At 45.1% G+C, this 21316-nt stretch overlaps 1 protein-coding gene across 1 annotated transcript; it reads right to left on the bottom strand.

Moving 5' to 3' along the window:
* Window positions 1-4101: 4101 nt before the first annotated feature.
* On the bottom strand, window positions 4102-11312 carry TMEM37 (transmembrane protein 37). Its single transcript, XM_015409506.1, has 2 exons — window positions 11234-11312; window positions 4102-4699 (listed from the first exon to the last, which is right to left on the bottom strand). Exons 1-2 carry the CDS (start codon window positions 11252-11254, stop codon window positions 4127-4129), a joined length of 594 nt encoding a protein of 197 aa, XP_015264992.1. The 5' UTR covers window positions 11255-11312; the 3' UTR covers window positions 4102-4126.
* Between the last annotated feature and the right edge of the window lie 10004 nt (window positions 11313-21316).

Genomic DNA, 21316 nt, shown 5'->3' with positions numbered 1-21316 from the left:
ACCTAGATGGCCCAGGCTAGCCCGATCTCATTGGATCTCAGAAGCTAAGCAGGGTCAGCCCTGATTAGTATTTGGATGGGAGCCCACCAAGGAATTCCAGGGTTGCTGTGCAGAGTCAAGCAATGGCAGACCACCTCTTGTTAGTCTGTTGCCTTGAAAGCCCTACAGGGTCACCATAAGTCACCTGCGGCTTGATGCCACTTTATATGTATACACACACAAGAGCACACAGCTTCACAACTGGAAAACCATATTGTAGTTTTAAAGAAACATGAAAAAGTAGAACCACAAGAACTGTACACAGTGCGCTCAATATTTCTTTAACGAAAACCGTAAAGTTATAAATATGAATGTAAACATAAGCTTTATTCAGTTTGAGAGATGTTCTTCTCCATTACTTATGCAATGAAATAGGTAAAACTATTGAACTCCATGTGAATTGGGCAGCTTTTCCACTGAAGTGCAATTTTTCATACATCATCAACTTATAGACTCTTCGTTAGAAGAATACGTTTGTCGAAACGGGGTCGCATTCCGGAGACCACCGTCCCATCGTTGTTATTTTCTATCTTTATGTCTCTGAACTTACACATTTGAATGTGTTATTATCACTTTTGTACATTTCATATTTATAACTTTACGCTTTTCGTTAAAGAAATATTGAGCGCACTGTGTACAGTTCTTGTGGTTCTATTTTTGCATGTCTGTGGACTGTGACCATGTTTGTTTTTGTATACATTAATGTTTTAAAGAAACAACCAAATTCTTGTGATTTCAAACAGCAACTTAAAGAAATGGCCCGTAAAGATATTGCACGTCTGGAACTTCTGTCTATGCATTTTTATGAATCCCGAAGTTCTTGCTGAAGAATGGGATGCCCAAGATTCCCAGGCATAGGGCTGCTTTTACAAATCATGGCACTATAAGTACACTCCTGCACCATGCTGAAAGAAGAAAAGGAGAGTGTCTACTCCCAGGTCATTGAATTCTGCATTACTGCTATAATAAAACACAATACGAAGCCACTTATTCAAGGACACAAGGTTGCTATGGAACAAGGAAGGGCAAACATGCTAATAGACATAAACATGTTTAAATTTAGATATACAATCTATTTGCCTGTAAGAGAGAGAAAAGCAGAGTGTTTCATGAGTGCATTCTTGGAGAGTTACAATTGGCTTTTCAAATCAGCAGTGAAGGGTCTGTTTCTTCCTTCCCCTACAAACGTGCAAACACACACGGCTGATGGCTACTTTTAAAGCTGACCGTGTCGCTTTCCCCGGAATTGGCTTCTACTTTACTGATGAAAGCAACTGAGCTGAAGCCTTTCCTACATGTTAGGTGTTTCTGGTCACATGATTCACACATGCTATTATTTTCTCCCATTGGACCCCAAATCCCAAAGATTTGCACCATTTGTGGGCAACGGCTTAAGATTTATGCAAAATAATTATGAGCAAATGCCTGTCACCCACTCACGCTTTTGGCAGCTTTCTTTATGTCTTGAATGAATTCATGTGACATGAAATCTGCACCCTTGAACAACCTCATGTTAGCCAGTCTTGTGTGGATCTTGGTCTTGTGAAATGATAATTTCTCTACAGCATGCTCAAAATGAGTGCAGGTAAACACTGAAAAACAAAAGGTACCTGAGGGCATTATGGGTGTTGCTTTGCCAAGAAGTGACTGATTCACAAAGAATTATGAAGATAAAAATATCCGATGAACATGCATTTAGAGGAATCTCAGGGGGAAAAAATCTGTCAGCAGAAAATAAGCATATCACTCCAGGAAGTTTGACTACCCCCTCCCCAGCATTCTTGTCTGAGTGTTTATTTTTAACAAGAATACCAAGGAAGATTTGGACTGATATTAACAACTCAAATTGTTACAGTTATCCTTTGAGAGAATACAGGAACCTGAACCTCCTGTGCTTTTTATAGCAAGGAAGTATTACTAACAAGAAGGTTTTGAGCATACCTTTCTCCAGTCTATATCCAATCCTGTCAGGACTGCATACACAGTACTTCAAGGGGATGTCTTGCCCATGGAAGAAAGTTTTTCTTCCCTCCTGTTCTGGGACAGAAGTGAATAGGGTCTGCTAATGATTTTTGTGACCAGTGTTCCCTCTAAGCTGAGTTAGTGTGAGATAGCTCACAGTTTTTTAGCTTCTGGCTCACACATTTTTGTCTTAGCTCAGGAAGGAGGGCTCCACAGCAGACTAATTTATGCAGCAGCCAAATCGCTCGCTCACAACTTTAATGCCAGTAGCTCAAAAAGTAGAATTTTTGCTCACAAGACTCCACAGCTTAGAGGGAGCACTGTTTGTGACCAAATCAAATAATCACACATAATCCCACCTTGACAATATTGAAACCTACAGCACAGAATTTGGTTCTGTAAGGGCCTGAGGAACCAGTGAAAACAGTTTGATTATGTGGACTGCTGTCTTATCAACCAGACTGATAATGAAAATAAAGGTGGGGATTCAAAGGGGTCTCTTTGTGCAGCCAAACAGTCCCTACAAAAATGAATACTGCAGATGTTATTTCATTGTGCACTGCAAACATGTCTACCCATATTTTTAGAGTGAAGCTACTGTAACAAGTGAAATCAGTGCAACAGCTTTGTCATGATTAAAGCCAAACAGTTGGCATGATGCCTTTTTCTCTGGTTCATTTTTAAAATACCGTCCTGTTTGCATGCTACTGCCCTGGAAGAAAACAGAAGCAATAATTATGCTGAAGGAAGAAATTTCAGGTAAAAAGTGGGAGAGGGCTGGGATACAGCTGAAAAGGGCTGAGAAGACGTTAGCCCATGCAGTGGTAGATGATCATCAACGAGCTACAGAAGATGGTGGGAGATGAGACCATCTCCGTATTAAGCAGAATAACATTACCACTGTGAGAGACTTAGCTGTCCCCAAAGATTTATACGATACCCCATATAGTATACAATAAAATGTTATCACTAGTTTGATAAAGTGTTGGTATTGTATATGAAGTTTATATGCTGTCATGAAGGAACTGATGAGGAGCAAAGCTCAACTAATGGTTTAACCTAGGTAGGCCATGGTAAAATGTAAAATATCTAGGTTTATCAGAAGCTGATGATCCACTTTGTATTATCCAGGGGGTTTTTTGTAGAAAAAGCCCAGCAGGAACGTATTAGCATAATAGGCCACACCCAACAGCAGAAACTCATTAGCATATCAGGTCACACCCCTGACAGCACAGCTCATTAGCATATTAGGCCACAACCCCATGCCTTCCCTTGGCTTGCCCGGGCGCCCTGTGGCTGCGGGAAGCCCGGGCAAGCCGGCCCTTGGACAGGTTGGGGAAGGCACGGGGAGGCATTTAAATGCCTCCCCAATCCTTCCAGGGCCCCCCTGGCCCACCCGCCTCGGAGTTGCCAGGTGGGGGTCGGTCTCCAGGCCTTTCCTCTGTAGCCACACATGCAGAGGTTTTGGCTGTAGTGGGCATGGCCAACTCTGAAGCCAGCCAGAACTCTGTTCCTGTGCGTTCTTGCCCCAAAATAGCCCTGGTATTATCCAGTATTCTGCCTTGCATAAATGTTTCTTCCAGTCCTAATTATAGCAATGCAGGAACTGACAAACCAAGATTTAGCAAAAGATTAAAACAAATTTACACAGTGTTTGTCTTATTCTAATGCTATACTGAATTTGTGTAAACATCTGAAGTTAGTTGTTACTTAAGTCTCATTGAAAGTAAAGATATTTATTAATCATAACTAGCATCACATTATTTTCAACAGGACAAGAGTAGAACCCTGTGCAGGAGTACTGTAGTTTAAGTTCATTAGCCAGAGTAACTGCATAGATTTGTACTGCTAGTCATGGTTTACCACAGCTGGATTGGGACTGAATTATGTAAATCAATCATTTGTTATTCCATTACCATTGACACATTATTTTTAAAAATCCTGCTGGTCTTAATATCCAACTTCCCAAAGTCAAACATCCATTATCAATTGATCTTGGACACATCCTCTGAAAGTGGAATACAGTTGCAAAATGTTTGGTGTATGCTCTAAGACCTCTGGTGTCTTTTTTGAGCATCACAGAGTCCTGACATACTGCACATAGTGGAACTGACATCCAGCGTTCTTATTTTTTTCTCATCCTGTTCTGAGGAAATGTTATGGTGTTAAGGTGAAGTCCACTGATCCCATTGAGGAAGAAAAGGAAGGTGGCAGTGAACTCGCACCAGTAGGTTAATGTAAAGCCCATGAAGTTGATGTAGTCTCTTAGAAGGATCAAGAAGCTCAAAATTCCACTGAGTGACAGCAGAAACGAGAGAAGAATGAGGAGCGATCCCATTGACCACTTCTTTCTTGAGCCGATGTCTTCGCACACTTGAGAGACCATGAGGAGTTCCAGGCCAAAGATTGCTACCACAACAGCAAAAGACACCATACTTCTTGCAAGACTCATTCCAACATTGAGCCCACTGATGTTGGCCATTGTAAGACTGGTGGTACATTTCAGGACACTATTGTTCCCAATGGCACAGAGGTGCCACAATCCAAAGAGTTTTCCTTTGGCAAATAGCCAGTGACCATCACACACGGAAATGGATGACAGGACTATTGCTATTGCAACACAGAGGATAATCAGGCTCCTTATGACCGTCTCAAAGAATGCTCTCTTCGGTCTTCTGTGAGCAAATAATTGTTGCGCCTTAAAGAGAAGTTCCCAAAAGAAAAGAATGTTAAAATATGCCTTCAACATTTCATTTAAATCATGGCTATCAAACAGATGGCGATAATCGCTGAGGCTGATTAGAGAAGGATATTTTTTTTAAAACCCAGTAATGATCTTTGGAATCAGTTAAATACACTTTAAAGTTTATATACATTTTTGAGAGTCCCAGCATGAGAAAGGGGGGAAAGAAGCATTAAAGTGGTAAATTTTTAACATTTCTAAATGACACGAGAATATTGGCAAAGGCTACAACTTTCTCCAAATAAGACAGGTTTTTTTGTTTTGTTTTTTGCTTTGGAATTGTGGTATCTGTTCTGCGGTGTTCTATGGCCCGTAACTAACAAGGGGCCCCACGGGGCCTGGCCCCCTAGTGTTTCTTCTGGGCCCCCTCCCTCCCGGGCTGCCCCCAAATGCTCCAACTTACCCCCTGCATTGTACTTTCATTTCATTAGCTGGCAGGCCCCCTGAGGCCCCCTCCCCAAAAATTCCCTAGCTATGGGGCTGGACAGGGTTCTAAAATAAAGTAAAGCACATAACGCTTAACAAAAGAAAGAAAAGAAAGCAGCCACTGAGTGGCGGAAAATGGCACAGCAGGCAAACTGGAAGATAAGAGTTTGTAAAGGCAATCGTCTGATTTGCATACCTGAGGGGAGGCACATTATTTGCTTTATAAAAATGTCTGTGTAACTGATACAGCTAAAAATTATGACTGTGACACCCTCCTGCTGTCACATGCTGGCTCTGATTACTCTGACCCCATCTGGTGGAAGGAATAAAGGAGTACCCGTTCTAGAAATGGAAAAGGCGATTTCCTTTTAGATGTAAGTGGGTTGCTGCTTTATGAAAGTCTGATGATCAAGCCTAGCAGAAGACTGGAAGTCAGAAAGCCACCCTGCAAGAGCTCCTGTCTGCCAACCAGTCTCATTTTCTGTCACCTACTAGAGGCGATGCTCTTCATCCTCTGCTCTTCACCAGGGAACTCTATCTCTCTGGACACTGTGCCATGGACAATGCTCACCAGCATCATCTCTACAGAAATTACATGACTTTGACTGGTAAGGTCACCTGCCCCATAAGACTTTGGGGTGAGGCCTTAATACTTGGTGAACATCGATCTGAACCTCTTCATGTTGTATCTTTTTCCTGTTTTTAATGATATATTTATCTATATATATTTGTGCTACCAAGGTGGCCAAGTGGGAGGGAGCGCTAAACATTTCAGTGAGGTCCCAGGTTTCCTGAAAAGGGCCATACAGTAAGAGGGAAAAGGATGCTTAAACATTTGAATCCGGCTATTGGATTGAACACAAGCGTTGTGCTGTACTTTAATGTTACATCCTTCTTTAGGGTTTTGTGTGCAGTGCCCTGGCTCACAGCTACTCAGAGTAGCAATGAGACATCATATTTTTCTGATGCAATTAATCACAGTTCTTATCTAGCAGGCACAGACATGTATGCAGAAGTCCAATACATGTGTAGTGTTTCTGAATGCAGATAAACAAATATAAAGCCAACAGTCATGATAGTCTGACCCGCAATCAACAGTCATAAGACATAAAGAATGCTGTACATGTATTGTGCTCTGAAGCATTACAATATGATACACAACTTAATAGAATTTATAAACCAAGGTACAACGTCGTCTCCGGATTATTTACCAACATTTCAAAAAATGAATCTTCTTCAGGAGATATTATAGAGGTGCCAAAGCTCTCATTTTCATAAAAGTTAGACAACAAGTCTTAAGCATACAATTCAGATAGGATGCTGATCTCAATTAACACGCCCAGGATCCAGAAAAAAACTGTGTGTTAATTGAGATCAGCGTCGTATCTGAATTGTATGCTTAAGACTTGTTGTCTAACTTTTATGAAAATGAGAGCTTTGGCACCTCTATAATATCTCCTGAAGAAGATTCATTTTTTGAAATGTTGGTAAATAATCCGGAGACGACGTTGTACCTTGGTTTATAAATTCTATTAAGTTGTGTATCATATTGTAATGCTTCAGAGCACAATACATGTACAGCATTCTTTATGTCTTATGACTGTTGATTGCGGGTCAGACTATCACGACTGTTGGCTTTATATTTGTTTATCTGTTTTAGTCGTGTGTGTCCAGATTTTTTTGTGTTTCTGAATGCAACCACAACCCCTCCACTCTAATCTAAGGCTAGACTGGAACTCCATAACCATACATCCTGTCTTGTCTTTGCTGGCTCTCTGTAGGATCACTTGTTGCAGTTATAAGGGAGAGTTCGTGCCCTCAAATAAGACAGGTAAAATATCCCACTTTTGTACTTGCTTCACATTCAGGGTATACTGGATAACAAGCAGAACAAATGTCAACTATCTTCAGGGGTCATTTCGTAGAAAAAGAGGCGGAGGAGCTCATTAGCACAGCTCATTAGCATAACTCATTTGCATATGCCACACACCCCTGACATCACCGGAAGTGTGTCAGAAGGCAACACCCACCTCTCAGGCTCCACTGGACTATTTTGGATTGCTAACTATGGGGGGGGGGGGAAACGCGCAGATCTGCCCTCACAGAGGAGGGAGAGCTTGTACCTGAATAAAACTTGGTCTTAAAGGTGCCACTTGACTGTTTTGGATTGCTAGCTATTGGGGGTGGGGGAAACGTGCTGATCTGTCCTCGCAGAGGAGGGAGAGCTTGTACCTGAATAAAACTTGGTCTTAAAGGTGCCACTGGACTGTTTTGGATTGCTAGCTATTGGGGGTGGGGGAAACGTGCTGATCTGTCCTCGCAGAGGAGGGAGAGCTTGTACCTGAATAAAACGGTCTTAAAGGTGCCACTGGACTGTTTTGGACCAGGGGGGGCTCTGCAACTTACCTGGCTGCTTCTTGCTCTGACTGAGGGCTGCTGGGAGCAGGGTTCGAGGCTTGTTGCATGTGCCCGCCCCCTGGGCTCTTTACTGCCGGAGCTCCGCTCCTGTGCGCCCCTGCAGGAAATGACCCCTGACTGTCTTGGCATTGGGGAAGTATCCCAGTATTTCCTCCTCCTCATAGTAGCCTGTATGCTATTGGGCTGGAAACCTATCAACATTCTGATGGAAACAGAATGTTTCCCCTCTTCCCAGCAGCCCACTGTGATTCCCATATAAGCATTACTGGGGGTTGTGTGTGTGCGGGTGGAGGGGGGGAACCTTGCAGACAAAAAGCCGTGTAAGTAAGGGGTCTGTAGTGCCCTTCTCATTCTTCCACCTGCAGAAATTCAGGAGGATCTGGATCCTAGCACTAAAGTGATAATGAATAGAGAACGGCCGGCTAACTTGCACATATTCCAGAAAGGCAACAGACCATTCTCAATCTGCCTTCTGTCTTGAGGGGAATCTTTGGGATGCACGTTTCTCAGCCTGCATCCACAGAATTACTTCATGCTGCCCGAGAGATCCAGTACTATGAAGCCCTTTGACTTCCTTATGAGCCTGACCTCCTCGCAGTTATGTATTGGACTATACGGCCAGCTCCATGATTAGAATCTGGGACAGGGGTCCCCAAGTATGGTGCCTGCCACGTGTCTCTATAGAAAGTGAGCAGGGCCAGGTGAAGCCTGTGCACAGCGGTGCTTCTCACTGGCTGTGCAGACAAAAAGGCATCCTCTTAAACAGAGCTTCTGCCTTCAGTGTTGAAGAGCCACTACTATGAGAGTCATGCACAACCTTGCTCCTTGACATTTTGTGGTTGGCTCCTCCTCCTGCACCAGCCACGTTGTGGTTGCACCACCACCACGTGTCTAGAGCATCTGAAAGCACAAATTGGACACCTGTGCTTTGGCCTACCAAAGATTTATGTGGTTTTCAAATACATGGTGATGGACTCAGAAGTAACTAATAAAACAATTGCGAGGTCCATGGTACACAAGCTGTACATGCAAACAACTGTGGGAGGAGGTCTTAAGCTTGCATACACATTCCTCTTAAGTGTTCATGTTCTATATACAGGGCTATTTTGGGGCAGGAACGCACAGGAATGGCGTTCCGGCTGGTTCCCACGTTGGCCACGCCCAGCAGGAACTCATTAGCATAATAGGCCACACCCAATGGCAGAAACTCATTAGGATTGGCTACATTAGGGTGTGTGGCCTAACATGCAAAGAAGTTCCTGCTACAAAAAAAGCCATGGGTTTTGACAATAAACAAAGTAAATAGAATAAGAAGCAAAAGGTGGGTGTGGCCTAATATGCTAATGCAATGTGTTATCGGGGTGTGGTCTAATATGCTAATGAGTTTCTACTGTTGGGTGTGGCCTATTATGCTAATGAGTTCCTGCTCGGCTTTTTCTACCAAAAAAGCCCTGTCTATATATATGTTCCATCAGCCATTCAAGGAAACAATACTGTTTGTGGTGTATACATAAACACACCCTGGGTACTTTGTGGCTTTCTATGTGCAATGGGATATGTGTGTACATGCAGGCGTTTAGGAGCAATGGACTAATTCATGAATCCCAGCATGTGTATGGTGTTAATACCAAGAGCCTATGTGAACTATCCCTTAGTATGGGTTAATTAAAACAAAAATGATGAATACAGTGAACCTCTGAATTATTGTGGCTAAATAGCTGCTGTAGGATGCTTTCTCACAATTTATGACTCGGCCCATGTTTACCACATAATTGTACAATAAATGTATTCCTAAATGCTTGAAACACTTCTTATACAATAGTTCAGTAATCCTCACAACTGCATTATAAAGTATGCTGGTATTGTGCCCATGATACAGATGAGGAAGCTAAAGGCCAAAAGACAGAAGGTAGACAGAGGGTAAACAGGAGCTACAATTTGAACCAGGGACCTCTTGACACATCCTTGAACCACTTTCTCCACACATCAGCATAAACCAGCCCAGCAGTGCTTCAGTCACACACCCATGCCAATTTGGGGAGGCAAACTGGCCCAATGGGGTAAGAATTACTACCTCCTAGTGTTTCTGTGGATAATTAGGAATTAAACACACAATAGTTGATGATACTTAAATGAACGTGTTGACAGGCCACAAGGGAGAAAGTCAGTCTAAATTCAGTTAAGCAATTCTGCTGACAATACAACGCTGACACACACACAGGTATAGATAATACCATAGAGCAGTGACTGAACTGTGAAGCCCACAGTCCAAAATGCAACTCAATTATGAGTTTATTACATGGCTTTGGGTAAGCCCCTATTTCTCAACCTTGGCCCTTTAACTGAAGTAATAAATACTGGGCTACTTTACAGGGGTTTTTTTGTGGGCTACTTTACAGGGGTTTTTTGTGTGGAGATATGCAGTCTAGAAAAGAGGGAAAACAGAATGAGACAAGAAAAATATGCTCTCAATGAACTCAGGTTGAGAACTAATCTACTGTGGAGTGGAAATAGCAAGGTGTCGTTTGAGAGACTTCCAACAGAATCTTATGCATAACATTCAATAATGCAGTGTTTAGCATTAATATATTGTACTTTTCAAAGCACTCTAGATATCCTTGTACTAACAAATGCAAGATTCTGAAGTGCTACATAATTATTAAATATATCATAAAGAAACATATGACTTTGTTGGAAGTCCCTGAAACGATGCCATGCTATTTCCATTTCTCACTTTGCAGGCTAACTGTTCATTCTGAGCTTGTCTTTCTTGTCCACCATCCTATATTTCCTCTTCTCTTGACCGGAACGCCTGCAATACATTGCATTTTTTAAACACAAAGTTTTTGTACAAAACCCTTCCAAGAACCAGAGACAGAAAGCAAGAGGAGTGCGAGAGTGAGAGCCAGTTCTGCTGAAACATCACTAACAGCATGCCAGGAATCAGATCTTTGCCTGATCTTTGTAAACAACTCACTGCATTCCAAGACAGAGAGGAAAACAGGCTGAATTCTTTGTTGACAACATCCACACAGTGACAGAGTGGAGCAAAAGCTTTTTTTTTTTGCAGGCATTAGTGTATTCCCCCCCCTCCCCAAATCCTGAAAAACTTCTCAACTGTATCCTCTGTTTCAAAAAAATATCCGTTTGTTCTCCAGATAATTATTGAAAGCTCGATTCTTATCTCCAGTGTGCGGATTTAAGTAAAACCGAAGAAATCAGGCAACCAAACGCTGATGTCTAAGAAGGGAAACAATTTACACTTGCAAAAGAGAGGGCCTCTTTCTGCTTGCCATTATTTTTATCCCCGATCGTATGTCCAGATATGGGAAGCCTGCTTGAAAGAAAAGCGACAAGGATTTAACGTTTGCATTTGGAAGAACTCTTCTTCTTCTTTTTTTAAAAAAGGGGGAGAAAAAATACAAAGAGCAACAGGTGGGGAGAAGTCAGATTTGCTGGCTGCGAGGAGCCGCTCTGCCTGCAGGGCGAACAGTAAACATGTACAGGCTGCTTACGATGGAAGAACAAAGGACCACAACTCCCAGCCTGCGGGATTCCCAACAACACTCCACCTCTCGCTCCCCGAACAACAGAGAATCTCCCCCAGACAGCCGCTCCTGGCTCCACACTGGCCCCCCCAATTACCTGCACTGCTATTGCTGTCATGCTGACTGCTGCTCCTTCCAGAGAGGAACTTAGACTGTGCTTTGTTTCTGGCGCTGACAGGGAAGTCTCCTCCCCTATCCCCCCCACCGCCCCCCAATTTCAGGGCCAGAAGGGCCCAGCCAGGAGTCGCTCTGAAGGCAGCGGCCACTCTTCTGTCAACATCCTAGAAGAAGAGCCGAGGGGGCTGCTGCTGTGAGGCAGGGCCGCTCGGTGCCCTTTGAGTCTTCCCTCTGGCTGAGTCAGCAGCCCAGCTGCTCAGGGGAGGAGGAGGAAGGAAGGCAGGCAGGCAGGGAAGCAGGCAGGCAAAAGCAGCTGGAGCTGGCAACCGGAGGAGGGGGAAGAGACAAGAGGCGAGGTGGTGCTCTGGGGAATCACAGCATCGGGAAAGTGCCGCTGTGTTGGCCAGTGTTCCCTCTAAGCTGAGTTAGTGCGAGCTAGCTCACAGTTCTTTAACCTCCAGCTCACACATTTTTGTCTTAGCTCAGGAAGGAGGGCTCTAGAGCAAACTAATCCGTGCAGCAGCCAAATCACTCAACTCACAAGTTTAATGCCAGTAGCTCACCAAGTGAAATTTTTGCTCACAAGACTCCACAGCTTAGAGGGAACATTGGTGTTGGCCTAAACGGCTGGAAGATGTGCATCGCTGAGAAAGGTAGCTTGGCTAGTACAAAAGCAACGTCCCAAGAATCCTTTCAGTTCTTCCCTGATGGGAGTAGGCCTGGGAGGAGACAAGGAGGGTCTCCCAGTCAATGTTCCCTCTAAGCTGTGGAGTCTTGTGAGCAAAAATTCTACTTTATGAGCGACTGGCCTTAAAGTTGTGAGCGAGCGATTTGGCTTCTGCATTACTCAGTTTGCTCTGGAGCCATCCCTTCCTGAGCTGAGGTGAAAATGTGTGAGCCGGAGGCTAAAAAGCTAGCTCACACTAACTCAGCTTAGAGGGAACACTGGACTCTCCTTTCCTCTCCTTTTTTTTTTTTTGTTTTTTGTTGGCCAGGCACATTGTCTGTAGCCAGACACACTGGGAGCAAGGCCACTGCAGCAATGCCGGCGGCAACTCAGGGACTCGCTTTGGATCTGACAGATGGCTGCATGGGGGACAGAAAGCAACGATGGACATAAGCCATGCCTCTTGCCTTCTCCATTATCCCCAGGCTGCCAGCATACCTGGGACGTACTGGGGGGGGTCAACAGTGGGAGGGCTTCTAATGTCCTGGCCCCACTGGTGGACCTCCTGATGGCACTGGTATTTCTGGCCACTGTGTGATACAGAGTGTTGGATTGGATGGGCCTTTGGCCTGAGCCAACACTGGGGTCTCTTATGTTCTTATGTTCTTATGTTCAGCTGCTTGGGGAGAATTGGCCCTGCATGTCAAGCAAAAAGATCTGCTGTGCTGCTGTTCGGCATTTTGGTGTAGTGGTTAAGTGCGCGGACTCTAATCTGGGAGAACCATGTTTGATTCCCCACTCCTCCACTTGCACCTGGCTGGATGACCTTGGGCAAGCCGTGGTTCTGATAAGAGCTGTTCTTGAAAAAGAGCAGTTTCTGTCAGAGCTCTCTCAGCCCCACCTACCTCACAGGGTGTCTGTTGTGGGGAGGGGAAGGGAAAGGAGTTTGTAAACTGCTCTGAGACACCTTTGGGTGGTGAAGGGCGGGGTATAAATCCAATCTCTTCTGTTCTTGAAAAAGAGCAGTCTCTGTCAGAGCTCTCTCAGCCACATTTACCTCACAGGGTGTCTGTTGTGGGGAGGTGAAGGGGAAGGAGTTTGTAAGTTGCTCTGAGACACCTTTGGGTGGTGAAGGGCGGGGTATAAATCCAATCTCTTCTTCTTCTCTCTTCTTTGTGGCAGAGGCCGGCTTCCTCTGATTTAGGCTTTGTGGGTGGCATTGCCCTCATCAGCCCCACCCCCACCCCTCGTGGCTATGGACCTGCTGTGGCTTGGATCTACTGGTCATTTCCGCAGAGGGATTTCCATGCACAAAGTTTGAATTCCCTCACCATCTTCTTTTGCTTAAGCCCCAAATGCCCCTTGAAATGCTCCTTCTGGGGGACAAGGGATGTGCCAGGAACAGGATAAGAGGGGAGTCAAGAGTTCTGCTGCAGAAGAGAGACCTCTTCATTCACAGAATTCCTCCATTGGATCTAAGCCTATCATTAATTAGGGAAGAGCTCCCTGGATGGGTATTGTGATATGCAAAAGTTATTTCAGCCAGGCTATGCTTGCGAAACCCTGGATTAAAGATGATTTAAGGCCAAGCGAAATGATACATGTGAGATTCACGATCAGGCTTTCTTGGACTTTTTAAGGTGAGAAGTCCGTGTGAGGAGGAGGGGCTTAGCCCTTTTTCATAGGCTGTTTTCTCAGTTTATATCTCCCCTGAAATTGTTTGCCCTATGGGGATGAGGATTGGGGGGGGGGGAGAGAACGATTTAAATCAGATACAGGCACAGGAGGAATGCGAAAATCCTCATCACCCAGCAATTCAGCCCCCCCCCTTCAAGTTGCAAAAAGCTGTGGATCCTGTTCAGGGGCACTTTGTGTGTCACTGAATGTGGCCCTAGGGCTGCAGTCCTGTGCAATCCTATCCTCTATAGGAAAAATGCTGGCAGTCATGTTGGCCCATTTAAAAAAAAATCCAAGCGGTTACAATTAGGACTGACTGATAAGTCTCAAAACAGTGAGATAGCTTTGGGATTCATCAGTAAGGTTCTCCATGCTGGATATTAAGGGGGAGAGGGTGTATATGAAGAAATGGTCTGAAAAGCAAGGGCAGAAGTCTATAGCTCTTGGCTGATGGGGGTCTAATTTTCCCAACACTTCTAGTTCTTCTAGCCTCCCTAGTGGCTTCCTGCAGCTGAGGTTGGGATTTAGTTTAGGACCAGTGTTCCTTCTAAGCTGAGTTAGTGTGAGGTAGCTCACAGTTTTTTAGCCTCCGGCTCACAGACTTTTGCCTTAGCTCAGGAAGGAGGGCTCCAGAGCAAACTAATTTATGCAGTAGCCAAATCGCTCACTCAGAACTTTAATGCCAGTAGCTCAGAAAGTAGAATTTTTGCTCACAAGACTCCATGGCTTAGGGGGAACATTGCTTAGGACTGTGTTACCCAGAGTGGTAAAATGTGCTGTGGTTGATTCAGCACAGGGCCAGTTTCTCTATCAATTGAATGTAACCAAATTTTGACTATAAGCAAAGTTTAAATTGCATTTAAGCAAAGTATAGCCAATGTCAATGGATCACAGGTGTCCATGTGCAGTGTGTGTGCTACAAAAAAATGTGTGTGTGTTGTACCTGAGAGACAGCTGCCATTGACTGCAAAAAGATATCTGCAAAAATATACATCTAAGGGCTGATCCTGGCATCACTATCTATTTACTTCTTTAAGTATAGAGAAAATTGGTGAAGACTATTTTTGTTACAAACCCCACCCCACCCCCACCCCATTTTTGTTACTGTCCAAATCACAAAATGGCCAGCATCCTTTTGAATTCAGCATTTTGGCTGCCCCCCCCCCCCAGTGGATCAACAATGCTAGCCAAACATGTGTCTGATCTGTGTTTGGTTGATCAGAGTACTAAAGAGATAAGTATGGACAGGCAATGTTAAACCCTGTCCCAAACATTTATGTGCCTTCCATACCATAGTTTGAGATCTGAAGGAAAGTGAAAGTGCCTGTTCAGTTTCTACTTGATCAGTTTCTGTGACCAGTGTACTTTTTTTTTTATCAGGCTCTGTTACCAGGAATGCATCTTTTTTACTGCCAGTAAAGCAGTATTTCTTTCTTTTTTCTTACCTACAGATGCTCATTCATCAGCGAACTGATTAATGTTCTGGCTTTTCTGACTACTGATTTTATTTCTAGGGAAGTTTTACTTGTTTGCCTGTGTTATTAAGAACACTCAGGCCCCTGCCACACAGGAGGGGGGGGGGATGCACGGCCTAAGTGCGGCTTTTGGAAGCCACACCAAAATAGACACGCGGCGGCGGGATCACACGGATCCCCTGAACCGCGGCGCCGTTGCTCCCCGGCACAATCTGATGCCGGGGAGGAAGCCACAGTCAGGAGACCAAGGCAGCCGGCTGCGCATGCATGTGCATGCGCAGTTCAGCCAGGAGCCAGGGATGGGCTGGCAGAAGGATGCGCCGGCAATCCTATGGCCGCACTTGTCGCGGCCTTTCAGGTAAGACCACCTCTGTCGGTGGTTCTTTTTTGCAGCGGGTTTTCGGGGGTAGGGACGGATCAAGGACTGGTGCGCGCCGCTTCCCAGATGTTGCGGTGAGATCGCGCCTGTTTGCTGCACCCCCGATACGTCCCTATCCCGGGCCAAACCCCTCCGTGTGACCGGGACCTCAGTTTCATGCCTCATTAGGGTTGACAGCTCTGGGTTGGAAAATACCTGAAGATTTTGAGGGTGGAACCTGGAGAGGTTAGGCTTTGGGGAGGGGAACGACTTCAGCAGGGTATAATGCCATAGAATCCACCTTCCAAAGCAGCCATTTTCTTCAGGTGAACTGATTATCTGTCACCTGGATATCAGCTATCATAACGAGAGGTCTCCAGCCACCACCTGGAGATTGTAGAAACAGCAGAGGGATCACGGGCAGGATGCAAACAATGAAGAAAACAGCCGTGATGTATAATGAAAATATATATTTAGACTGCTGTGTTGCAGTGAGTAGTATTTCATCAACAAGTAGTCAAGATGTACGCATCCACACTTAACGGAATTTGCATACACTCTCCTTTTACATGACCAGAGGTCATTTCGGGGGGAACGCGGGGGAACACAGTTCCCCCGGGTGAGGTGCAGGGGGCGGGGCACATGACGAAGCCCCGCCCCCTGCTTCCGGCCGCCCTGCTTCCAGCCCTCATTCAGCCAGGAGGAGGCAGGAGAAGAGGGAGGGTAAGTTGCTTCCTCCCCGCCTCTCCCCACCCCTGCCTGCCTGGGGCCAGGGAGGGCCTTGGCGGGGCTTCCTTGCACTCCCGCTGGCCTTGCAGGTCCACCGCCAGGCCCCTGATGTCAGGGTGTGTGGCATATGCTAATGAGTTATGCTAATGAGTTCCCGTAGCTCTTTTTCTACGAAATGACCCCTGTACATGACCATTTTATCTAAGTGTGCTGCGTGAAGAACATTAGTTGACACATCAACAATTGTAATCCGTTAACTTGACACCAAACATTCTTCCCTCTTCAGTGAATCAAAATCTTTACGTGCTCAGGAGATTGGCAACCCTCTGCCGTCCTGATTGCCGACACAGGTATTTGGCCTGCCATCATGACCTCAGATTTGTCACACCTGAAACCTGCGAGATATGTTTGTCACAAGCCAAAGTTCCTGTTGAGGCCAATCTGACAAACTTCCTTTGCATTTTAGGAGATATATTTAAGGTTAGTCCTCCTGACCCATTCAAATAATGGAACATATTTACTTTTATTCAGAGTTGAGGACATGTTGTGTGAAGTGTTAAAATGAATGTATTTAAGCCAGAGCATTGCTTTTGTGGCTATTTGAGATTCTTTTGTTGTTGTTTTTTTTTGCACCTACAAGATAACTGGAGCAAGTCTTTTGTTTTTCTAAACAGTAATACATTTCTGATGAGCTTCTTAACAATCTCCACACTTTTGTTGTTCTGAAACCTCAACAGTTTTACAGCATCATAAAGATCTATCTTTTGTGTCTTCTAAATGTTGGCATAGTCTTCATTTTCTCATATTACCAGCTTGATGAAATATTAGTCCTTGCAATCAATAATGCATGTCTTTTATTCAGAGTATTTTGTGAATATCACATTTCCACATTTCAACTTGGTGACCTTTCTATTTCCCACCTCCACATGGCTCTGATTTAAGCAATTCAGAGGCATCTGAATCACTTTGGTGGGATGTAATATGTTGGCAGTGTCGAATTATTATTTTTTAAAAAATCTTTCTAGGCTCCTATTGCACTGTGCAACAAATTAGACATTGTTAGATCTCTCTCTCTCTGAAAGAAGCTGCTGGTTATCAGGATCAATAGAAAGGATTAAGATGATCCTTAGCCAGTTTGGTGTAGTGGTTAAGTGCCCGGACTCTAATCTGGGAGAACCGGGTTTGATTCCCCACTCCTCCACTTGCACCTGGCTGGATGACCTTGGGCAAGCCATGGTTCTGATAAGAGCTGTTCTTGAAAAAGAGCAGTTTCTGTCAGAGCTCTCCCAGCCCCACCTACCTCACAGGGTGTCTGTTGTGGGGAGGGGAAGGGAAAGGAGTTTGTAAGCCGCTCTGAGCCTCCTTTGGGTAGGGAAGAGGCGGGGTATAAATCCAATCTCCTCTTCTTCTTCTCTTCTAAAGTACTCTTAAGAGTATATTCCAGAGGATGCAATCTACAGTTTTATACAGCTCAGAGAATACACAAAAGGTCTCAAACAGTCCCCCCCCCATTTATATATTTTCTGATATATCTCATACTTACATCGCAAGAAAAGCACAGTTGGGATGATGATAGTCAATTTTTGCACATGTTCATCATTTGATAAAGTGGCTACTGCTTCAAACTAATAAACAAAAGGTGTGATAACATGCAAATCTTAAGGAAAAAACATTCTTCCTTATCAGGCCATGCAGTATCGTTGCTTCCAAAGTCCAAACTTTGCCCTGCAGACACAGCAGTTTAGACTTAAGGGTGTCAGTCAGAGCTCCACAAGGGATTTTGTTGTTGTTCGAGTCCGACTCTTCCCGACCCCATGGACCAGATCACGCCACAAGGGATACTCTGGCACTAATTGTTCATGTAGGCAGAGGCGGTTATATTAAGTCATAGATGAGTGATAAGATCACAGACTTGGCACGTACAAGGTCCCAGAGTCTCTAGCTATAAAAGTAGCTGAATTGGAAAAGAAGCTCACGTCTGAAGTAAGATCTGCAGCCCTTAAATTCTATAGCTGTTTCAATGTGCTTATCACAGCATAAACAGATAAGATAAAATTGGCTTAAGGGCTCACAGTTTATCTGGGGGGGGGGAGACAGAGACAGCGAATACCAGACTCGCTCAAGGCCATAGAAGGAACCACTTAAAGAACGTGCAGAAGACAAGTCGCCTTGTTTTTGCCTCAGTTTGGCAAGCGTCCCATTCTTGCCTCAAATTGTAGCTTTAAGATGGGTCTCTCTCTATTGAGGGAGAGACAGTAACAAAAACCAACCAACCAGGAAGTCCAGTGGAAGTGGTTCTGCTGTACAAAGCAAAGGGAGTGTGTTGTGAAATAATATAATTCAGTCCAAAAAAACAAGAGAGGAAATGGAAACGTTTAGTAGTCTCAGCTACATTCCCCTGAAAGTGCTCCGAGGGCAATGACATTATTACAGCTGTGGACCAGCTTTGGAATTTTGCTCTGTCAGCTCACGTGGAACTCTCAACTACCTCACAGCATATTGACATCCTTGCTTTGATGAAAGACAAAAGGCATTTTTTTCCTGACCAGGGGATGCATAACAAATTCTCCCACCAGACTACTAGCACCCTTAAAAGAGCTATTTCCCAACACCAGACTATTTTCTCCTGGTTGAAAACTTACACACAGGGTGAATTCAGATAAGAAGCCTACCACGTGGAAAAGTTTTCTCCTTTTTAACAGTTGTGTGCTGCTGAAATGTTGTACTGCAGATATCTCTGATTAGTTTCGCACAAGCCCATGGCTGTTTTGCTCCACCCCTGGTTACTGCTGTTTCCATGGACTGAAGCCATTAGTTCCACCTATCCCTGGATGCATTGACGTTGGAATGTCTTGTTCCTATTTCCTGGTTCTTTATTTATGAGAGTAGAGGAGATATTCTGTCCTCTGTGTTAAAAGTTAACTTATACTGATAATGGTGTTGTTTGCATTGGTTTCCAAATGTAAGTGTAACATTTTCAATAAGACATTTTTCTTGTACTTTTGTAGGTTAATGAAGGAGAGAGTCCTTTTCATTAAAAAAACACTGCTGGCTTTCAAAGAGTGTTTAGTAATGAAAACACCACCTTTGAAGAAGAGATGTCAAAATCCGGGCCGGCCTCAGCATACCTTGAGGTGGGGCAGCTGCCAGGGCCTCAGGTTCTTCTGGTGCGGCCCACTGTCACTGACATCCCACCCAAACACTTCTTCTGTCACCAGGCTGTGTGCCCTTCCCTGTCCATTTGCTTGCAAGCACTCCACCATGCATGCTTCCAGCTTCCCAGCATGGATGTGGAAGGGCATGTGGACTATGAGCAGTGATGGCAGTCCTGAGAGCCAAGGCAGCTGCAGAGCAAATGTGCTGTTTGGAAAAGGTCATGAATGTGGTTGCAGGTGGTGGGAGGGGGAAGAATGCCCAGTCAGTGGAGGCCTGTGGGTGGATGGAAGGACATGGAGGCATGAGGGGGACCTAGTAGTTCATATAAGGGTGTCCCTGGTCATTGTCTGTCCAGGGCCCCCCAAAACTTGGAACCCTAGGGTTTCCAAGTCACTATTAATAGTGGGGGAGAGTTGGTCCCTGCCTGGGACATTCATGTGCGCGCCTTGCACGTGCGCAGCACAATAACGTCACCCAGAAGTGACGTCATCATGTTGGGCACGTCGCTAGCTGAGGCTCTAGCAATCAGCCTTAAAACTCTATGGTACCATAGAGTTTTCAGGCTGATTGCTAGAGCAGCAGCTGGCGACGTGCCCGGCGCGATGATGTCACCACTTTGTGCCGTCATCGTTCCGGGCACGTCAGCCTGAACTGGGCACTTTGGGGTGGGGTTCCCCCTGCCAATCTTTTCCGGACTGGTGGATTGGGGACCCTTTTAGCAGGGCAACCTCCACCCTCCCGGGGGACCTGGCAGCCCTATGGAACCCACACTGGTTAAAACTAACATATTATGCACCACATGAATTATCCATGCAGTTGCTGAAGACACAGAGGGGAGTAGATTTTGCCCCCCTTTTTTGGCTCCTCTCAATAAAGTAAAAAAAACACAACTGAGCTGGAACTAAGAACTTTGAGCAGGGCTTTCCCACCTCATTTCTCTTTTGTGAAGCCATAACCTCCCTCCCTCTGGGAAGCTCTTTAGGGGAACAGTGGGGACCCTCTTGGGTGATGTCATTAATTCCTCACATTTATATTCCTCCAAGGTGATCAGCATGGATTAGGTGGACCCTTTTTTCTTTACAACAACCCTGTAGAAGTAGAAAAGATTGAGAATGAGACTAGCACAAGGCTACTTACAGTCACAGCATTTACATAATTTAAGCAGAGTTACCGTCTTCTAAATCCACAGACAGGCCTGAAGCTACCATGGGGCTCTTGGGGTGACACCCTCTCCCTAATCTGCCACGCCCCCTCAAATCTTCCCTGACCATTTGACGGACCTAGGGTTGCCAGGTCTGGTTTGGAAAATACCTGGAGACTTTGGGGGTGGATCCAGGAGAGGGCGGGGTTTGGGGAGGGGAGAGGCCTCAGCATGGTAAAATGTCATAGAGCATGGGTGTCAAACATGCGGCCCGGGGGCCAGATCAGGCCCCCGGAGGGCTTCTATCAGGCCCTCAGTGGAACTGCCTGTCTTCTGCTTCTTCCAGTTCTGCCGCTGCTGCTGCGTCATTGTAGGTTTGCAGCTTACAGAGACACACCTGAACAGCATACTCAAGATTGCAACAGCACAGACATTTTGATGTAAAAATTCAGAGCAAGAGGTGTCAGTTATCAGACACTGTTAAATAAACAAAATATTGCAAGGGTGCTAATGTTTTAAGCATGTTTTTATTTTAAGTAAAAAAAAAACCCTTTGTGTTTGTGTCCTTTATAAAGTTTATATCTCCGCTACCTGGCATTACATTTTATGACACATATAGCCTGGCCCAACAAGGTCTCATTTATGTCACCAAGGTGCCACTGGACTCAAACTTTGTTCTACTCTAGGGAAGGCATGGAGACTTTTAAGCATAGAGACAGCAGGGGGAGACTACAAAGGCTGCAAGCACCAGGCTTAGCCAGTGCACTGCCATCTCCGGCAGGAGGGAGGAAAGGGGCGGTGGGAGAGAGGGAGGCAGAGACCCACAAACAGGAGGTGGAGAGATCAGCTGAGGGTGGGGA

The sequence above is a fragment of the Gekko japonicus genome, unplaced genomic scaffold, assembly GCF_001447785.1.
Source record: "Gekko japonicus isolate JY-2015 unplaced genomic scaffold, Gekko_japonicus_V1.1 scaffold986, whole genome shotgun sequence".
In the NCBI taxonomy this organism is placed as follows: Eukaryota; Metazoa; Chordata; class Lepidosauria; order Squamata; family Gekkonidae; genus Gekko; species Gekko japonicus.
The sequence above is the reverse complement of the archived record's forward strand: the minus strand, read 5'-3'. Positions and strand labels throughout refer to the sequence as shown.